Raw genomic sequence first — 18,882 nt, 5'->3', positions numbered from 1 at the left:
TCTGAACTGTGTGCGAGACTACGTGAGAGAAAGGGAGGTATTAAGAGTGTGAAAGGAGTAACTTAAACCAGAAAAGATGAGTCCTACCAATTTGTGTAAAGTGACATTGAATGATACTTTTAAGGTGAAGACCCAAAGCTTATGTCAGCTGCTCTGTCTTCCCACCTGGGAGAAGAAAACCAATCCACGGAGGCTACTCAGTTTACGATATGAGACATCATTGGAAAGCACATCTTAACCTAACACTAAAGCAGTCTTCTCTTTTCTAAATTCTATTCCTGCTTCAAGAATACATTCGACATTCCTGTGCTGTCACCCACATTTAGAAAACTACTTTGTCAACTCTTAACCAGGGGATGGCACACTGCCAAGAAGCTACTGTGAGCCTGGTGGCCAGAGGGAGCGTAGTGGGTGAAGCATCACTGAGAAAGGCAGCTGGGGTCAGGGGGGGGCACAGAAAGCACAGGTCTGACAGAAGTGGCTGAACTGCAGGTTCGTATCTCCGACAGGGGCCTGGAATGGAAGCGACGGCGGGGGCGAGTGTCTTAACAGCTGGCTACACAGCTCCCAGCAATCACAAGACCTGTTCTAATTCTCCACTCTTCCCAGCTGAATTTTCCTCATGGCTGCTCCAACTCCCATTCCCCCCTGCCCCCACTCCCTCTGTTTACAGTTATTCCCTAACAAGGTGTTGTATCTCCTCTACACTCTGCCTCCACACCTGGTGAGCTATGAAAATAACTTTTACCTTCCCTCCAATGGTGAACTAGAATAGAAAATCAAAGTTTTATGACTTTGTTTCTTGTAAAATTTATTTTTAAGAAATACAGCACACTTCTAATTAAGCTATAAATATTAAAAGCAAATTTGAATAAATTTGAATGTTGCAAGAAGAGGAAAAATGGTAACAATCCATAGTGACATGAAATTTCTTTCTTTATTCAAAATGAAATGAAAAAACAAATCCCAAATATAAATCTCACCTTCTGAAACAAGCATGAATTCACAAAATACGTCAACCAAACAATTAAAAGGTCCAGTCATCATGCTAATGCACATGAAATAAGCAAAGCATCCTGTAAGAAAGCTTGAGAAATACTATATGGTGAAGATATTCCTGATTACTCAGATTCAGAAGGAATCACCTCTCATAAAACACCCCCCTTCCAGTTCAGAGATCAGGAAACTGGAGGTATTGTCTCCTTTCATTAAATGCTCTCCAGATTGCAATGACCATCTAACCAGTGGACCTGAGGCAGTCATCCATACAGGCTATGGAACCGAGTTCTATATGGGCTGTAGCACACAAGGTGTATTTAACCTCAGCTAAGCATGGCACTGCAGAAAAACACACTTGGTTAAAGAGGAATCTTTCCCTTTCATAACAGTTCTTACCATAAATTTTCAAGTCAGCTTGTATATTTCAAAGGCATAAAATCAAACAATAGCTCAATGACTACCTACAAACATGGTGTAGCAAACAGAGGAAATGTAAGCAATTCCAGACAGAGTTGTCTCTGGGGAAGAATATATCTGTATTGCTCAAAAGTAATTGTTTCCTTAATTCTGAGAGACACTGGAAAGCCTCTTTTCCTTGTGGCAATATACAGAGGCTGATAAGAACTGAGCTAGAAATATATAATTCCTCTGACTAATCATGTTAAAAAGGTATGGGCATATATAACCAGGCTCAGAGTTCTCTGCACTTAAAAGATCAGCCTGGATCTTAATGCTCAGTATTCAGATGGATGTACGCCTCCCCACTAGGTTGGCTCTGAAAGATGGGTGCCTGTCAGTCAACATTTGCCTTTGAATCATAGAATCATAGAATTGTTAAGGTTGGAAAAGACCCTTGAGATCATCGAGTCCAACCTCTAACCTATCACTGCCAACTCCACCACTAAACTGTATCCTCAAGCACCACATCTACCCTTCTTTTAAATACCTCCAGGGATGGAGACTCAACCACCTCCCTGGGCAGCCTTTTCCAATGCCTGACAACCCTTCCGGTGAAGACGTTTTTCCTAATATCCAACCTAAACTTTCCCTGGCGCAGCTTGAGGCCATTTCCTCTTGTCCTATCGTTTCTTTCCAGGGAGAAGAGTCTGACCCCCACCTCGCTACAACCTCCTTTCAGGTAGTTGTAGAGAGCGATAAGGTCTCCCCTCAGCCTCCTCCACAGTAAACAATCCCAGCTCCCTCAGCTTCTCCCCATCAGGCTTGCTCTCCAGACCCTTCACCAACTTCGTTGCCCTTCTCTGGACACGCTCCAGCACCTCGATGTCCTTCTTGTAGTGAGGGGCCCAAAACTGCACACAGTACTCAAGGTGCGGCCTCACTAGTGCCGAGTACAAGGGCACGATCACCTCCCTGCTCCTGCTGGCAGGAGTATAACTCATTACAAAAAACAACATACTGATCCCTCCCAATACTCATGATCACACTTCACCAAATGGATCTCCTTATTAGTCTCTGGATTGAGAATTCAAGGAAGTTATTTTCTTTGCCTTCCTAACACCAAGTATTCCTAGACTCAAAGACTTTTGTCCATGAGTGGCATATCAGAACGCTGAATCAGAGTCTCTTAGCACATAAAACAATCACCTGAACCACATTTCCCTAAATCTGCCACTTTTGGTACCTGCAAGTGCTGGAAATCACTTTCAGAAGTGTATTAACTTTGATTTTTTTTAATAATCTAATGGAAAAAAACAATGGAGGAAAGGACATTCATCACCAGAAATATGTCAATGAGTAAAGGGGAAAAGCATCATAATCTGCAAATCTAACTGGAGAAAGAGGATTAAGATGGAGGACAAGAAATAAGGTGAGAGAGCCTAGCATCTGAGATTTACAATCTCTCCTGCAGTGTTTAGATTTCTCGCATGAATATTTCGGTGGCCCTAGGTTAGTATGGTAATATTTACAACTTTAAAATAATAAAAAAATTTTTTTCTTCTGCATAACAGATCATAAGCATCAAGGTTTTTCACCATGCTTGCTAAGTAACAATTTCTCTGAAATTAGTGAAAAAGCCTTCAGAGAGAAATAAAAATAATCAGAGTATTGCTAATGTGCCTATGTGAAGTTGCATATCATCACGTTTTTCTCCTTCTGTAAGACCTGTCTGCAAGTACTTCATTGCTACGGGCACTCAACAAAAATAAAGTCACTTTGTTCCACACAAGTGGGCTTGTCCAAAGTAACAAAACCAACTTCTGTGACTTCTTATAGCACCAAATATTTTGGGGTTTGTCACAGCTTTTAGAAGCACTAAAAGGTATCACTTAGAACAAGTGGTCACATTTTGACAACTTTTGTACAAAAACTGGTTTGAGTCAAAGAAATGTTCGATAATTAATACTGTTAATGTTACAAAGGTCCTCTGTTACATTTTGGTCAAGAAAAAGTGATGTTTGAAAATAAATGAGAGCTAAGAATATACAATTACTTTTAACAGTGTAATTCATGGAAGTGACAGTGAGAAGCTCAACCCAAAGCACCCTAGTGCTGTTTTCCCAAAGCACAGATAACACAGAATAGGGAAAAAGAAAAAACCTCTAAGTCAAGACTCAGGAAGTCAGAGTCAAGTCAAGTCAAGATTCAGAAACCAATTATATGCACATTAACGATGCCTTACTGATTGCAGAATAACCTGCAATATTCAGTACAACTTGCTTTGCTTTCTAGCAGGCTCTGATGATCTTTCAAAGGTTGCTCCTGCCCAGTCTGCACATCTCTGGAGCAAACAGATTCAGCCCAGTGAGGATATCAGCTTGTGTAAAAACTGCTTATAAACAAAGAGACCATCAAAAATGGAAATTAAGATAAACTGAGTAATGGCAACATTGTATAAAAAAAGATAGACTAATTCTGAATGGAATTCACTTCAGATAAATTTGGCCATGTCAAAGTTAAATTAGGCACTTAGGTTCTTGCTGTGATCACTAGCAAGTCATAGGCACCACCAAATGGCAATTCACTCCAGTTAGGATTCAATCAGATAATTTTCCCCTGAAAGCTACTGAAGTAGCTTAAATGATTAGTTCGGTGTAGTTGTCTGATTTTTACATTGTCTGAAGTTACATGAGATGAGTCCTGTCTCATCTTTATGAGGAATTTAACATTAACATGTCAGTGTTCTGCCTGCTTCTAAATTCAAAACAGGTAGAAAGAAAAAAGCAAAAAACCATACCACTAGAATAAAAAGGAATACATGTAAATACTACCCTTCACTTTTTGCTTTTTAGATATTAATTTTATAGGTATTCAGAGTGGGATGTGAGCAAATGCAGATAATCTTTCAAACTGGGGGAGTGTAAAGGCTAATGTTTGCCTGAATTCCATAGTATGTTGAAGATTTCACTCAGAACTGCAGCTACACAATGTTATTTGTCAGATTTCTTTTCTTTCTGATCATACCTCAGTTTCAGATTTTGGACAAAAGGGGACAGTACATGGGCTTTGAAACCTTAATAAAATATAGTCTTTATTTTTTATTAACTTGTCAATATAATTTAACTTTTCATTGTTAGATTATTCTCAAAAAATATTGTGGTTTATACGCGTGTAAATATATCACATTTTTAAGAATTTGGCAAATCTAAGTGAGGAACAGATGACGTTAATAGAAATTCATCATTACAGTGATGCAGTGATTGTTTGTTAATATTGCTTTGTTAATTTAAATCCTTGTGTTTTTAATTGCCAGAATATGTTATTTTGTCACTCCAGGGAATATCTAATCAAGAAGGATGAATTTTCAGGTATTTATAGAGGGTAAACATGTGATAAGAATGCTTATGCATTATGAATCAACAGGCTTCATAATGGAAACAAAAAGACAAAAGTATAAGCTGAGAAAGCTGAAACTGGTTTTGGACCTTGTCAGCAAGGAAATGAATGGCAACACAGGATAAATTCACCTATTATGATTACAAGATCTATTGGGCTACAGAAGCACAATATCGTTAGCTCTAAAAGTAGAATCAAATTGCATTAACAATAGTAAAGACATTACTGTAAAATAAAAAATATACTCTTAAAAACCCAAATGTAAGTGCATATCCATATATTTAAAAATATAAATTCAGATTAATAGGAAATAAATAAAGCAAACCAACTTAAAGATAAATAGAAATCAACATATTCTTGTATTGCCCATAAGTTCCAGTGCCATGATTTATGAGTACAGTTTCTAATTAAAGTATTAAAGATATGAGCTCAAACATTTTTAGAAGAACAAGAGGTATCAATCCAGTCTGATCAAAATATAATTCTATCTTGTTTGTCAAAATGAAGACAATTTGAAATTTCTTCAGAAAAAGGGTACACTCAGTACAGACAACAAGCTTGAATAGTAAACGATTGCCCCTCTTGAATTTAGCAAGAGAAATTCGACACATATTCTGCCATCCTCTTTCTAGCAATGGAGTTATTTAAAACCCAGGTCTTCCAACTCTACAGTTTACAACAACGTTTTGATGAAGACAGGCATGGAAATGAACATTCAAACCCAATCTGAAATTATGATAATTAATAGGTAGTTTCCACATTACAATATCCAGGGAACCATGAGGTAGCAATTGCAGGCTCAGGCATTTTATCATACTTGAAAAGCAAGTTTATGAAGCAGTGTTTTAAGCAAAAGAAAGTAGATTATAAAATGGATTGTCCCTCTCTTCATACACGTACATTAACTGATAACATAATGAGATTCACCAAACTGATTTTACAGATCACAAAGCATTACATCTTCATTGTTCCATATATCAATACACACACATCATGTCTAAAATGGGCTAATATATCAGCATTTACCACAACTGCAAAACAAAACCAACCTGTGTTTGTTTGTCAGCAAAACTCTTTTTTCCAGCACCTGTACCTCTAAATATTGATAAATACCATTCTCTAGTCCTGTTCTGGCCACTATATACTTATGTGCATTTTAAAACATGTACAAAAATGCATGGATACCCTTGAAGTTTAACAATAGAATTGATGTCTTACCTTCCATCTCTATCCCAATCATACACTTCTACTTTAATTGTCCTAAAAAAAAATAATAAAAAAAACACCAACCCTATTAAAATATATATATTAAAACATACCAGGATTGCCTTTAATACTTGTACTTTAATAGCACATGGGTGCATCAGTTTGCCAAAACCAGAAGGCAGAATTTTCCAGCAATTTTTTATGGGGCAGAAAATAGTAAGTCACTCACGTTACCCAACATATCTTCATAAATTAATAGTAAAATACAGTGGAAGCTAAGGAAACAAACACATTGGAAATTTAACCGAGTTATTTTTCATTGCTGTTGCTCTGAAGGTTCTGCATTTTTTGGATAAATTATTCTCTAAACCTTAAAGTATTATCAAAGTTTTTAAAAGCATTAACAAACTGGAACTGATTGTGAAGGTTTCTTTGGTATATGCTATTATATGGAAAATGGATACCTACTGTGGGGTAATAACATCTTAGAGAAAAAAGTAATACATCCATATTTGAGAAGAGTGTGGAGATTGAGAGGGCCCTTACAAAACAAAATTATTAAACAGCAAAGTACAGTTTAAAAGCAATGTTCACAATACAAAGTAAAGCACATTTAAAGGAGTAAGGAATTCTAGTCCCTACATTTTGGTTCTTAAATGAAAATAACTGCTCCAGAATACAATAAAACTTCAATCTGTTAGACAGTATTAACCTCTTCTAAACGTTGTGTAGTGGTGAAAAATGAAAACTCTGTGAGATCCACCCAAGATTTTGTGAAGGCCCTGTCTGTGGCTGTAGATGAAATAAACTTGCAGTTCTTTAAAGACTGCATTTTACCCCTTTTAAACTCCCCCCTACCTCCCAGTAGAAGAGAAGGCTGCTTGGTTATCTGACAAAAGAGGACAGAAAAGTGTAGCGTAATTGTTTTTTTAATTCCTATAAAGCCAATAGGATAGTTGTTTAGTTCTTTCATCAGACTACACTAGATAACCATCAGATTATACAACATAACCATGACTCTGGCTTCACAGAATGAAATGGGACAAGCAGATTGTGGGATATGGGGGGGGGAACACAACAGAGGCAGACTCTGTGTACCAGTTTTTCCCAAACTGACAGATTGCCCTGGACTCTGTGGGAATACTCACCCTCCTCTTAGTGAGTCAGGAGCTGGTAGGCAAGTTAGGAAATAAAACGTTAAAGTCTGCCAACACACAAGTACTCAATGCTAACACTTTTTCAGTAGGAGAACTAATTAGAATTTATTTCATTTAAATCAGAATTGAAAGCCAAACTAGTAGATTATTATACACAAAAAATAATACACAGATCTAAAATAATTTTTCACAGTATAAAACAATAACTAATTGGCAAATTTTCAGAAAAGCGCCTCGTGAAAACTGTTAGGTATATAACTGTTTCATACAGTTTCTTGAGCATCCCTCTGATGAATTTGCAACTGGCTACTGTGTGAATCAGGATACTGAGAGAGGATACTGAAACAGTTTAACTAAAAGTATGATCCAGTAAGCAAGCTCATGTACCTCCTGTGCAATACTTCACACTTATGAGATTATAACTCTATGAGGAAAGGCTCAGAGAGTTGGGGTTGGTCAGCTTGGAGAAGTCAAGTCTCTGGGGAGACCTTATTGTGGCCTTTCAATATATAAATGGGGCTTATAAGAAAGACTGAGACCAACTTTTTAGTAGGGCCTGTAGTGACAGGACAAAGGGTCATGGTTTTAAACCAAAGGAGGGTAGATTTAAACTGGACATACGGAAGAAATTTTTTACAATGAGGGTGATGGGTCACTGGAACAGGTTGCCCAGAGAAGCTGTGGATGCCTCATCCCTGGAAGTGTTCAGGGCCAGGTAGGATGGGGCTTTGAGCAACCGGATCTAGTTGAAGATGTCCCTGCTCTCTGCAGGAGGGTTGGACTGGATGACCTTTAAAGGTCTCTTCAAACCCAAACCATTCTATGACTCTATACACACGTAAACGCTGCAAATGGAAGATGAATGTGGAGATGAACTGTTTCCTTATGAGTAAAGTGAACCTCTGAGGACAGCGCTAACTATCCTTGCTTCAGGGATGACTGGGAAACAGACAAAATGTAGAAAACAAAAATTCCCCATGTAAATGATCAACCTTCTTTTACATATCTACTTGAAGAGTGGATTTCTTAAATGCAAATGCTATGGAGCATATTGTCATCAACATCATTAATGAAACAGGAAGCATATCAGGATTGAGATAGCATATAATTTTATTTATCTCCTTTTACTACAGAAAGATCATATATATAAGTAAATTCAACAATCAGTAATAATGAATCCTATCCAGTCTAAAATGAACTGAACATGGGATAGAAAAATAACACCTCCAGACTTCTTATATTTTAAGCAACAACATGCTTATTTTTACTCTTCAGAACAGTTTCATATGAAGTGAAGTCATCAGGTCTGTGGTATTAGTAGAGGGGCAGGAATTCAAGCACCTACTTTATAATTTGCTTCCACAGAAGCTGCTCCCCATTCTTCCTGTGAGATACAGCTGAATACATGTTGAATAATTTTCTTTACTAGGAAGGGCCTCTTTGGGAATACGGTTGATCAACAGCCGATATTATGTACACCAACAAATTCATGTCTAGATGTTTTTCACATTTTTTATGATACTCCAAAATAGGCAAAGAAGGAGTTGCTTTGTGTCAAATTTAATGGCTCTGACCACACCATGTATTACACTTTATTCCTCTTGTGGAATTTCAGTTTGGGGTCAAGTTACCTTGGAATTATAATTATTAAAGTTAAAGTTGTCCTGTGGAATTAAATCAAGAACAGGTCCAAACCTACTTTATCCCACCAAGTATCTGACCCTTGAAAGGAAACTGTATTTAATTTAGTGAGAAAGGCAATATCACAGAGTTTTTTCCCTAGAGAACCATTATTTTACTTCCAGGTTTCAAAACCTGTTACTATTAAGATAGACTGGACACACTATTAAGTTACAATTTACATAAGGTTTAGTGGGACTTGAGTTTTGAATTGTCTTACAAATCTGTGTTCAAATAGCCACATCATCTCAGAGAGAAAACTTGAATTATTAAGATAAATTTTTAAGATTTCCAAGATAAATTCTTGAGAAGGATCTTCAGACATGCAACTTCAATAAGAGCAATTCTTCCTTGAATAAAGCTCCTCTCTCCTGAAATTTATTTCATATTAAAAGGATTGATCACAGATCTCCAGTTTTACCTATTTTGCATGACATGAAAGATATTAAAAGGCCTTTCAAAACTTCACATACTGATATTTTACCCTCTCTACACTGCTATTTTATCTTAAAGGACACAGTTTAGAGGCCGGGTTCTCTATTTTAATTTTTAAAAAATCTTTCATTTAAAAAAGCCAAGGTTAGAGAATGTTGCAGTTTAGGACATCTATTTCTTAAAACTTTTATGCAGAAAATAACTGTGTGTAAGTGCTATTTGAGAGCTCATATTATGAGAAAGACAAAGGAGAACAAAAACATTAGAGATACCAAGTACTACTGTAGCACTGAAATCCCATCCCTGTGATGGATGAAAACATATTGTATGATTGCATAGTTTGAGAAAAATTAAGCAAATCCTGGCCTTTTCACAATGAAAAAGTGAACTGAGCTCACTCAGAAGCATACACTAACTGAAGATTTACTCTCCCCAAAACTAGAATGAATGTTTACTGTGATACATTCTTACTAATGACATTATTCCCAGCTCTCACATCTATCTCAGAACCCAGAGCACCAAAATTTAATCTGTGAAACTAACATTATATGAAAGAGACTTTTGGGGTTTGTGGTTTTATGTATTGCCATGCTGAGCTTAGGAATCCAATCACTACGTTTAGAAAAAGTTTTCAAAAAAAAAAACCCCAACAAACTTTGGATGTTTTTTCTGGACTACCAGCAGATACAAATTTGAATTAATCTGACAGCTAATGAGTATTTATTGATTTGAAACATGACTGTTGTAGGCAGGATTATGAGGTACCATGGAGCCTTTTATTCATAAGGCATTCACTGAACACGCTATGTTGAAAGCATTCAAAGCAGAATCAACATGAGAAAACAGTAGTTACACAATAATTTGAGGCATGATATTATACTTTTTAATTCTCTTTTGGAATGCTGGAGTTATTTCAATATGCCTCTACCAAAATATCTTTTTAAAATTATTATTAAAATATTTTTTGTTTAACATGATAAATAGTGCAGCATCCAGAGACTAGCTTCATGTGCACTATTTTACTTATGCATCATGCACATGAACCCATATACAAGTTAAAAATTCTATTTAATTAGAATGTACTTCTTACAAAATGGCTGCATTTTAATGGCATCTAATTGAAAGAGTAACCAACATGGCTGACAATGACTGTATCAAATACTTCACAAGGAGAGTGGTAGTAATGTAGGAGAACCCCTTTTCCTTCAGTTTGAAGGAACATGACATCAAGTACTGCAAGAGTATCACAGATCAAATAAAGCAGCTAAGATCCAGAAAGAAAGACTAAAAATGGCCATTCCCCAAAAAAGTTTCCTAGGAAAAAAATCACTAGTCAATTAGCTTTTGACTTTTTAAAAAGTGGTTTATAAAGACAGAGCTTGAAGTGTATTACTGTGAGAGCATTCTGCTTAGCTTAGTGAATATAAGCACTTCTACTCTTCTGCTTCTTCATATTGACCTCTGAGATTCAGTCAGTTGATTCAAGAGTTGGTTTTTTTATCCCCTGGCATTAGCTAGTAAATTACAAGTTCAAGGAATGCCTCCCCAGAAGACTAGGCTTTCATGGTAACTGATTAAAATAATTTGAGTGTACACATTTCACTGAATAATTAGTTTGATAAAGTAATGCAATAGAGTTATGACATGGCAAAATATGTACTATAGTAACATAAAATGTACACAAGTGGATGGTAATCACACATGTGGAAGTTGAAAAGAAAAACCAAGGTAGAAAACAAAACTACTTAAATTCCAAATTAAAGATTGTTTCAAAGACACTCTCATAGGAAAATTATCAATTTGAGCAAAGTCTTACTTAATTTCTCTACATGCAGCAATATGTTCCAACAAAGGATTTTAAACTAAATATTACACTCTACACTGCTGAAAGTATTATGACTAATTGATACGTCTATACTTCCTCAGAGCCTTACTAAAATAATTCCAATAAGTTAGATTTCAGGTAGCAGAGATAGATAAACTACCAGCCATTTAACTGGGTTCTTAATAATAACATCAAGACCTGAACGCATTTCAAAAATATGAATGGTGACAACAGAACAAGAAGTCATCAGTAGGAGTTAAATATTTTTCTTGTTGATATTGTTAGAAGTTAACATGACCATTTTTTAAGGAGTCTAAAAATATCCATCGCTCCTCAGATTAACAAATTTGCTTGTTATTATTGGTAAAATATTGCTTAAAAACATGGTATTATTACCACATTTTTCAAAGATCAATTGTTTTGCATGGAATCACTGAAAACTTCAAATCTGAGATGATTACTACCTTCTGCATTTCTCATCTATTTATATATATTTTAAAGGCTTTCATTTATCAGCATCCTCTGACACTACGATGTCACCCAAGGAAGACAGACCATAACTGTTTTTCATCAAAACATTATTAAAAAATACTTGTGCACACTAGTAACAGTGGCCATTTTTAAAATTAGTCTTTTCTTTCTAACTGTTTCTTAACCACACCACAGTGTCATGGTTTTAGCTGGGATAGAGTGAATTTTCTTCACTGCAGCTGGAACACTGCTGTGCTTTGGACTTAGTATGAAAACAATGTTGAGATAACACACCAATGTTTTGGTTGTTGCTGGGTAGTGCTTGTACTAGTCAAGAACTTTTCCAGCTTCCCATGCTCTGCCGGGTGCACAAGAAGCCGGGAGGGGAGGGGGCACAGCTAAGAGAGCTGATTCAAACTGACCAAAGGGATATTCCATATCATGTAACATCATGCCCAGTATGTTAATTAGGAGGGGCTGGCTGGGGCAGATGGAATCACGGCTTGGGGACTGGCAGCATCGGTCAGCAGGTGGTGAGCAGTTGTATTGTTTGTGGTTTTGTTTTTTCTTCCTTTTTCCCTTTTCCTTTTTATTATATTATCATTATTGTTATTATTATCATAATCAATATTATTATCACTATTATTTTATTTTAATTATTAAACTGTTCTTATCTCAACCCACAAGCTTTTTTTTTTGCTTTTGCTCTTCCAATTCTCTCCCCCATCCCACAGGTGTGGGGGCAGTGAGCAGGCAGCTGTATGGTGTTTAGTTGCCAGCTGGGGCTGAACCAAAACACATAGAGAGCAAAGAATTTTTTTCCAGAAATCACCGCTAACATTTCCTATAGATTTAGCATATTAGCTTTATTTTTCTAAATTCTTTAACATGATGAATGGTTTTGGACACACATTATCCTTTCAAAATGCTGATTAAATAACCTAAATAACATCAGGAACTGAACTGCATAGCAAAAAACTTATATATAAAAGAATAGATGAGGTGGGGGAAGGTAATCATATGTGCTAAGAAAGTTGAACCCATAGCTTACCGGTCATAGTCTCCATTACACAGCGCTCTGACAGAAATCTTGAATGCCTGCCACACTGGATTTAATGTATTTTTTATGACTTCTGTTTTGTGGCAGATTGTAAAACTGTAATAAAAAAGATATATTTTATATTTATTTACTACTTCTTTTGTGTCATCAAACATGGAAGCAAAAGAACTGTAATCTGTATTCACTTACACAATGTCCATATAAAATTTAAGAAAAGAAAAAAAGAAATCCAGTGAAGTTAGAGAGGAGGGAGGACTAAAGAGGACAGACCTATTGGAGAGAGATTACAGACTAGGGTGCTGAAAAACTCTAAACCTAAAATGTTTTAACCCAAAACTTCAACAAGAATTAAAACCATTCAGTGAGTTATTTCAGGCAAGAGCAGTCTCCGTCCCACTTGTTTAAACAGGCACTGTACAGCCTGGAATCAGTCACAGATCCAGAAAGAAAGTGGCCTGGTAAGGATGTGACTCTTCCTTAGCAATTAAGAAACTGAGCCAAGGGAGTCATGGCTTTCTGATGATTGTCCCCCATTTTATGTCTATGATTTTTTCAACCAGGGCTGTCTTAGGTAAAACACATAAGCCTCTGTGAGATCCCACAATCAGCTTGTCTCAGGTGAAATACAGTTAATTGTTTCAATGCATTCTGCCTTCTCTAAATGATGCAAATGTAAAATACTTCTTTTGGATCCTCATCTTGGGGACAAAATTGGCCAAAAGAAAATAGGACGCAAGGTCACTGGTGGAATCACTACTGAAATTCTACACACAGATGTAACTAAAGTTGTCCTTTGAGGAAATATTTTCCTTACATTCCAAAGGCCTATGTTTTTATCCTGGCTATGATTCAGAAGGCATGCCTGAAGCTACGAGACAGAAAAGAGAGCATCCATCTGCCCATGGGTGCAGAAGTACCGCCCCAATCTCCTTTTGCATTCAGGATACCAGTAAAGAATCTGGCTCACCACTTAGCTCTTGTAAGGAAGTGGAAAAGCATGGCACTCAAGGCCAAGAGAAACTGCATATACTAGCACTCCCATTAATGCCCAGGGAAGTGCCACTAATGATCTTAATGCCACTCGCAAAGGAGCCGTAACTCCTCCAGGCTTGCAATTTAAGAGATTCAGCGTTTATTCAGGAAGCTATTCCTATAATCTGCCTCCAAGAGGAAAAGAGAAGGGAACAGACACACATACACCCATACAAGGTTTTTGTTAACAACTGTTCCAGTTAAGCTACTGAAACACGTGATGTCATACATGTCTAGCCTCTGGTTTGATACGATGTTATATGTGAGGACTGTCAGTTTCCAAGAAAACTTAACCTGCCAGGAGGCTCCCCACATAAGCAGTATGGTGACCAGAAGTTAGCATGTCAAGTCTTAGCAGCAGAACAGGAGAGATTAACCTACTTTAACAAATTAAGGCATGAATGTAGCAAACAGCCACTTTAAAAAAAAATTCTATTTAAGGTATTTTTGAATTCTACTTCCTAGAACTCTGTTAAAATGAAAAAAAATATTTCCAGCTTTGCAGTATAAAATGCTTTTACCTAAAACAATTTCTAAGCATTAGCATATTCTGCAGCCACAATTTTCTTTGAGAATTCTATTTAATTTAAAAGCATGTTATATCTTAGCAAAAGTAACGCTATTTAACTATTTTTATTACAATTAATTTTCATAGTGCTCTATATTTATCATACATTCAACTCAAAACCCTGAGTTGCAATATTTGATCTATTCGTTACAATAGTTTATTCCTACACTGCAAAACATGATATACTTCCAACAAACTAATCCAACAAATATTGTAAAAGAAGCACAGCTTAATCTGACAAATATATTAAAAAATGAAAACAGTATTACCATCTGCAAATAAATAAGTTGCCTACTGTTTAGCAGCAGAAATACTTAACAGGCATCTACCTGCCATCTTCATTGCTTCGATGAAATACAAGGAAAGGATCAGATTTCCCAAAGAAGTCCTTCTTGTCTAGTTTGTTTGCACAAAATTGCATTAAAACTGAATCCTGAAATGGGTAATACAGAAAAATTACATATAAAATGCAGTTTACTACACTAAAAAAAATAATTGACTAATAACCATACAAATAGAAAACAAAATAAATTAATAAATATCTGCCTTCTAGACACTCTCTGTATGTTCACATTCCTGCAGTGTCCTTATAGTGCAGTTTGAACTGCTGGAACCAAGAATTCCTTTGTAGGGGGAGTGCAGATGAAGGGTAAATTTCTATGCTAAATGTCTCAGGATTTTTGCAGTATTTTCTGACATCCAAAATTGCCTTCTCAGGGAAGTAGATGCACAGGCAAGGCACACATATTAGAATTAATTCTAAAAACTCCAGTGAGACATGACTAATCCTCATTCCTTCAGTGACTTAAACCTGCAGTTGTCTGCTCCTGCTGTCTGTAAAGCAAATGGCTTAGCAGCTTGCAACTAAGAGTCTAGAAGCTTCCAGAAAATTAGCTTGGAAGATACCAAATACACCCATTCTCATGACAGATAAGGAGAAAACTTTCTTTGCTGTGGTGAGGTAGTCACACATGTTCAACTCTTTGGGCAGAGTCAAGAGTATGAGAAGCATTATAAATGCAAAGATAAACCTGCAGACTCACCTGCTAACTGGGGCAGGGCCTGCTGGAAGACAGTGTTCCATAAACAGGTCTACAGGTGTAACAGCAGTGACAGGAAGGCTAGGGAAAATGTGGGCTCACCACTGAGTGGGGCAGGGGACCAAATGACAAAAGACATGGAAAAGTCTGTGTTTCTCATAGCCTTCTATGCCTTGGCCTTTACTGGTAAGATTTGCATTCAAGAATCCTGAGCACCTGAGACCCAGACCTGAGAAAGTCTGGAACAAGGACGACTTGCCTTGGTAGAAGAAGACCAGGTAAGGGAACATTTAAACAGACTAGACATACAGAAGTTCTTGGGACCTGACAGGATGCACCTGTGAGTGCTGACAGAGTTGGCCAATGTCACTGTGAGGCCACTTTTGATTATCTTTGGAAAGTCATGATGTTCTGGAGAAGTTCCTGACAACTAGGAGAAAGCAAATGCCATTCCTATGTTCAAGAAAAGGTAAGGAAGAGGATCCAGGCCATTCTTTCCTTAATCCCTGAGATGATAGAGCAAATAATCATGGAAAACATTTCCTAACACATGAAAGACAAAAAGGTGGCTGAGAGTCGTCAGCATGGATTTACAGAGGGAAGATTCATGCCTGATCAACCTGAAACCTTCCCTCACGAAATGAGTGGCTCAGTGGATGAGGGAAGACTGGTGGAGGTTGTTTATCCTGACCTTAGCATGGCCCTAGACACCATCTCCCATAGCATCCTTGTTCACAGACTGACGAATTACAGACTAGATAACTGAACAGTGAGGTGGCCTGAAAACTGCCTGAACTGTTGGGCTTCAAAGGGTCATGATCAGTGGCACAAAGTCCAGCTGGAGACCAGTCACTAGTGGTGTACCCCAGGTGTCAAAAATAGGGACAATAATATTTAACATCTTCATTAATGACCTGATTGATGAGACAGAGTAGACCCTCAGCAAGTTTGCAGATGATACCAAACCAGAAGTAGCAGCTTATACACCAGGTGGGTGTGCTGCCATTCAGAGGCACCTGTTCAGGCTGGAAAAACAAACCAACATGAACCTCATGGATTTCAACAGAGAGAAATGCCAAGTACTATACTTGGAGGGTAATAACCCCGTGCACCAGTAGAGGTTGCAGGTCAAAGAGCTGGAAAGCAGCTTTGTAAAAAAGGACTGGAGGGTCTTGGTGGACAACAAGTTGACCAATGTGCCCTTGGCAGCAAAAATGGCCAATAACCTCCTGGGCATGTTTTAGGAAGACTGCTTGACAGAAAGTTGAAGGAAGTGACTCAGCACTGGTGAGGCTACTCCTGGAGTACTTTGTTCAGTTCTGGGCTCTCCGGTAGAAGAAAGACATGGACATACTGGAGTGATTCCAGTAACAGGGTCACTAAAATAATTAAGGAGTGAGCCTCTCCTCATTTGAGAGATGGTCGAGAGAGTTGGAAGTATTTGCCTGGAGAAAAGAAGGCTCAGGGGATTTTATTAATTTCTATAAATACCTGATGGGAGGGAGTAAACATACTCTGCTTAGTGGTATCCAGTGGAAGAACAAGTAGTAGCTGGTATAGTGCTGTGTTTTGGATTTAGTATGAGAATACTAAATATATAAAACATCAGTGATAACACACTGATGTTTCAGTTGTTGGTAAGTAGTGCTTACACTAAGTCAAGGACTTTTCAGTTTCCCATGTTCTGCTAGCTTCTCCCATGCTTCTTCCAGAAGAAGCTGGGAGGGGACACAACCAAGACAGCTGATTCAAACTGGCTAAAGGGATATTCCATGCTATTCATGACATCATGCTCAGTATATAAACTGGGGGAGTGATCACTGCTCGGGAACTGGCTGGGTATCGGTTGGCAGGTGGTGAGCAGTTTGCATCACTTGTTTTTTCCAGGGTTTTCTTCCTGTCTCTCTCATTGTTTTCATTACAATTTTTAATTATTATTATTAAACTATTCTTATTTTAGCCCACAAGTTTTCTTATGTTTGCTCTTCAGATTCTCCCCCCCATCCCACCATGGGGTGGGAGGAGGGTATGCAAGTGGCTGTGTGGTGCTTGGTTGCCAACGGGGGATAAACCAAGACCCTCAGTAATTCAGTGACTCTAAAAATCTTTCCTATTCTGAATATGAGCTATGAAAGTTTGGCAAAAAAATCTAAGAAGATCAGGTAAGAATTAATCCAAATACTGAATAACCTTAGGTAGGAAAACATCACAAAGAAAGTATGTGAGAGCTGGTGAGACAGTGCAAGAGATTGTGTGAGAGAGGGCGCGCATGAAAGAGCATGACAGAGAATGCAGAAGAGTGCAAGAGAGAGACTGAGTCCCTAATTCTTTGCAAGTTCTCTTCAGTGATTTTGAACTAGCCATCATATTTGCAAAATTTAAGTGGGGTGAATTTAGAAGAACATGAAGGCCTTGGAAGGCACCTAGTATGTGTCTTCATTAAAAGGGAAAGAAAAACAAATCCTATTCTGATTTTGGATTTAGTGACATATTTGTGACTTTTAAACAGTTTGTTACAACTGGGATACAAATGCTTATCTTGGAGGAAAAACCCAGAATATGAGGAAAAAAATTGCCTTTAGTCTCTTTTAAGGTTACCAATAAATGCTTGGGGTGATGGCTTAAGAGTGGTAGGAGCTTAACTTCTCAAGAAATGTAGAAGTACAATTTCTGCAGGAAAGCAATTAAATGATGTACCCATTTTGTCATCTGATAAAGTGTGAACATTTTGATCATGTACTACATACTTATTCATTCATACTGGTATACAGGTCTTTCCTATTGCAAAGTGGGAATTAAATGAGACTGAGTTGGTGCACCCTATTAAGGTAACTGTGCAGGACTGGCAGGTTGCCTGGAAAAGGCAAATAAGATTCACATGAGTGTGCTATTCAAATATACCACTTCTGCAGAGAAATAATACAAACTTGACTAAACTGGAAATAAGGCAAATTAAGATTTTCTTTTTACTTTAAATATCTAATGAAATTAAGAAAATAAGGCCTAAACAGATTAGCTATTATATTAGTAAAAAGAGAGAAACACTACTATTGCATAAACAGAAAAAAATTAACCACTTATGACATGGTGTAAAAGTTAGAAGTTATACATAAGGTGAAGCATTACCCCATCAACACCACCAAATTAAAAAAACAGCTCCAGAAACAAATCTCTTCAAGCCTCAAGGTATTTTTATAGGTTTATGTATCTAATCTTGTACTCTCCAGATTCCCTGCACATTCTCCTCAAATGCCTGAAACTAATTGCTTTCTTCATTTAAGATTGCTATCTTGTCATTGCATACTCTTCAAAGATACACCCTACAGCCCCATCTAATATATACCATATTTTGACGAACTGTCCCCCTCTTTAGACACCAACCAGTCTTTATCACCTCATACCTATAATCCTTCCTTACTCTTCCTTCCAGCCTCTGTATCCCTACGATTCACAGATTGCTGCTAGCTCGTTCAGCACTGTGAAGCCTGGCTGCCAGGTGCTTTCTGACCAGCAAGCCACCTCTGCCCAATCCACTTCTCCAGGAATCCTGGGAGGGGGAGGAGCTGTGGCACTCCTAGGGAAGGTCATGACCACACCACATCTCTCCCCTTAAC

The 18,882-nt window shown here is 37.5% G+C and overlaps 1 protein-coding gene across 6 annotated transcripts in view; it reads right to left on the bottom strand.

The window, feature by feature from the left end:
- CPNE8 (copine 8) overlaps positions 1–18,882 on the bottom strand; it is a 115,140-nt gene that overhangs the window by 42,927 nt on the left and 53,331 nt on the right. For 5 of the 6 annotated variants that reach the window (XM_064445397.1, XM_064445389.1, XM_064445382.1 and 2 more), the window contains 3 exons: positions 14,558–14,661; positions 12,620–12,724; positions 6,013–6,054 (listed from right to left, as the gene is read on the bottom strand). In XM_064445397.1, the coding sequence (XP_064301467.1) occupies positions 6,013–6,054; positions 12,620–12,724; positions 14,558–14,661 (251 nt within the window). Of the gene's footprint in view, positions 1–6,012; positions 6,055–8,111; positions 9,209–12,619; positions 12,725–14,557; positions 14,662–18,882 lie in introns of those variants that run through there. The other variant, XM_064445412.1, reaches the window with a different exon arrangement.

The sequence above is a fragment of the Phalacrocorax carbo genome, chromosome 1 (assembly GCF_963921805.1).
Source record: "Phalacrocorax carbo chromosome 1, bPhaCar2.1, whole genome shotgun sequence".
NCBI classification, from domain to species: Eukaryota; Metazoa; Chordata; class Aves; order Suliformes; family Phalacrocoracidae; genus Phalacrocorax; species Phalacrocorax carbo.
This window is presented reverse-complemented; position numbering and strand designations above follow the sequence as displayed.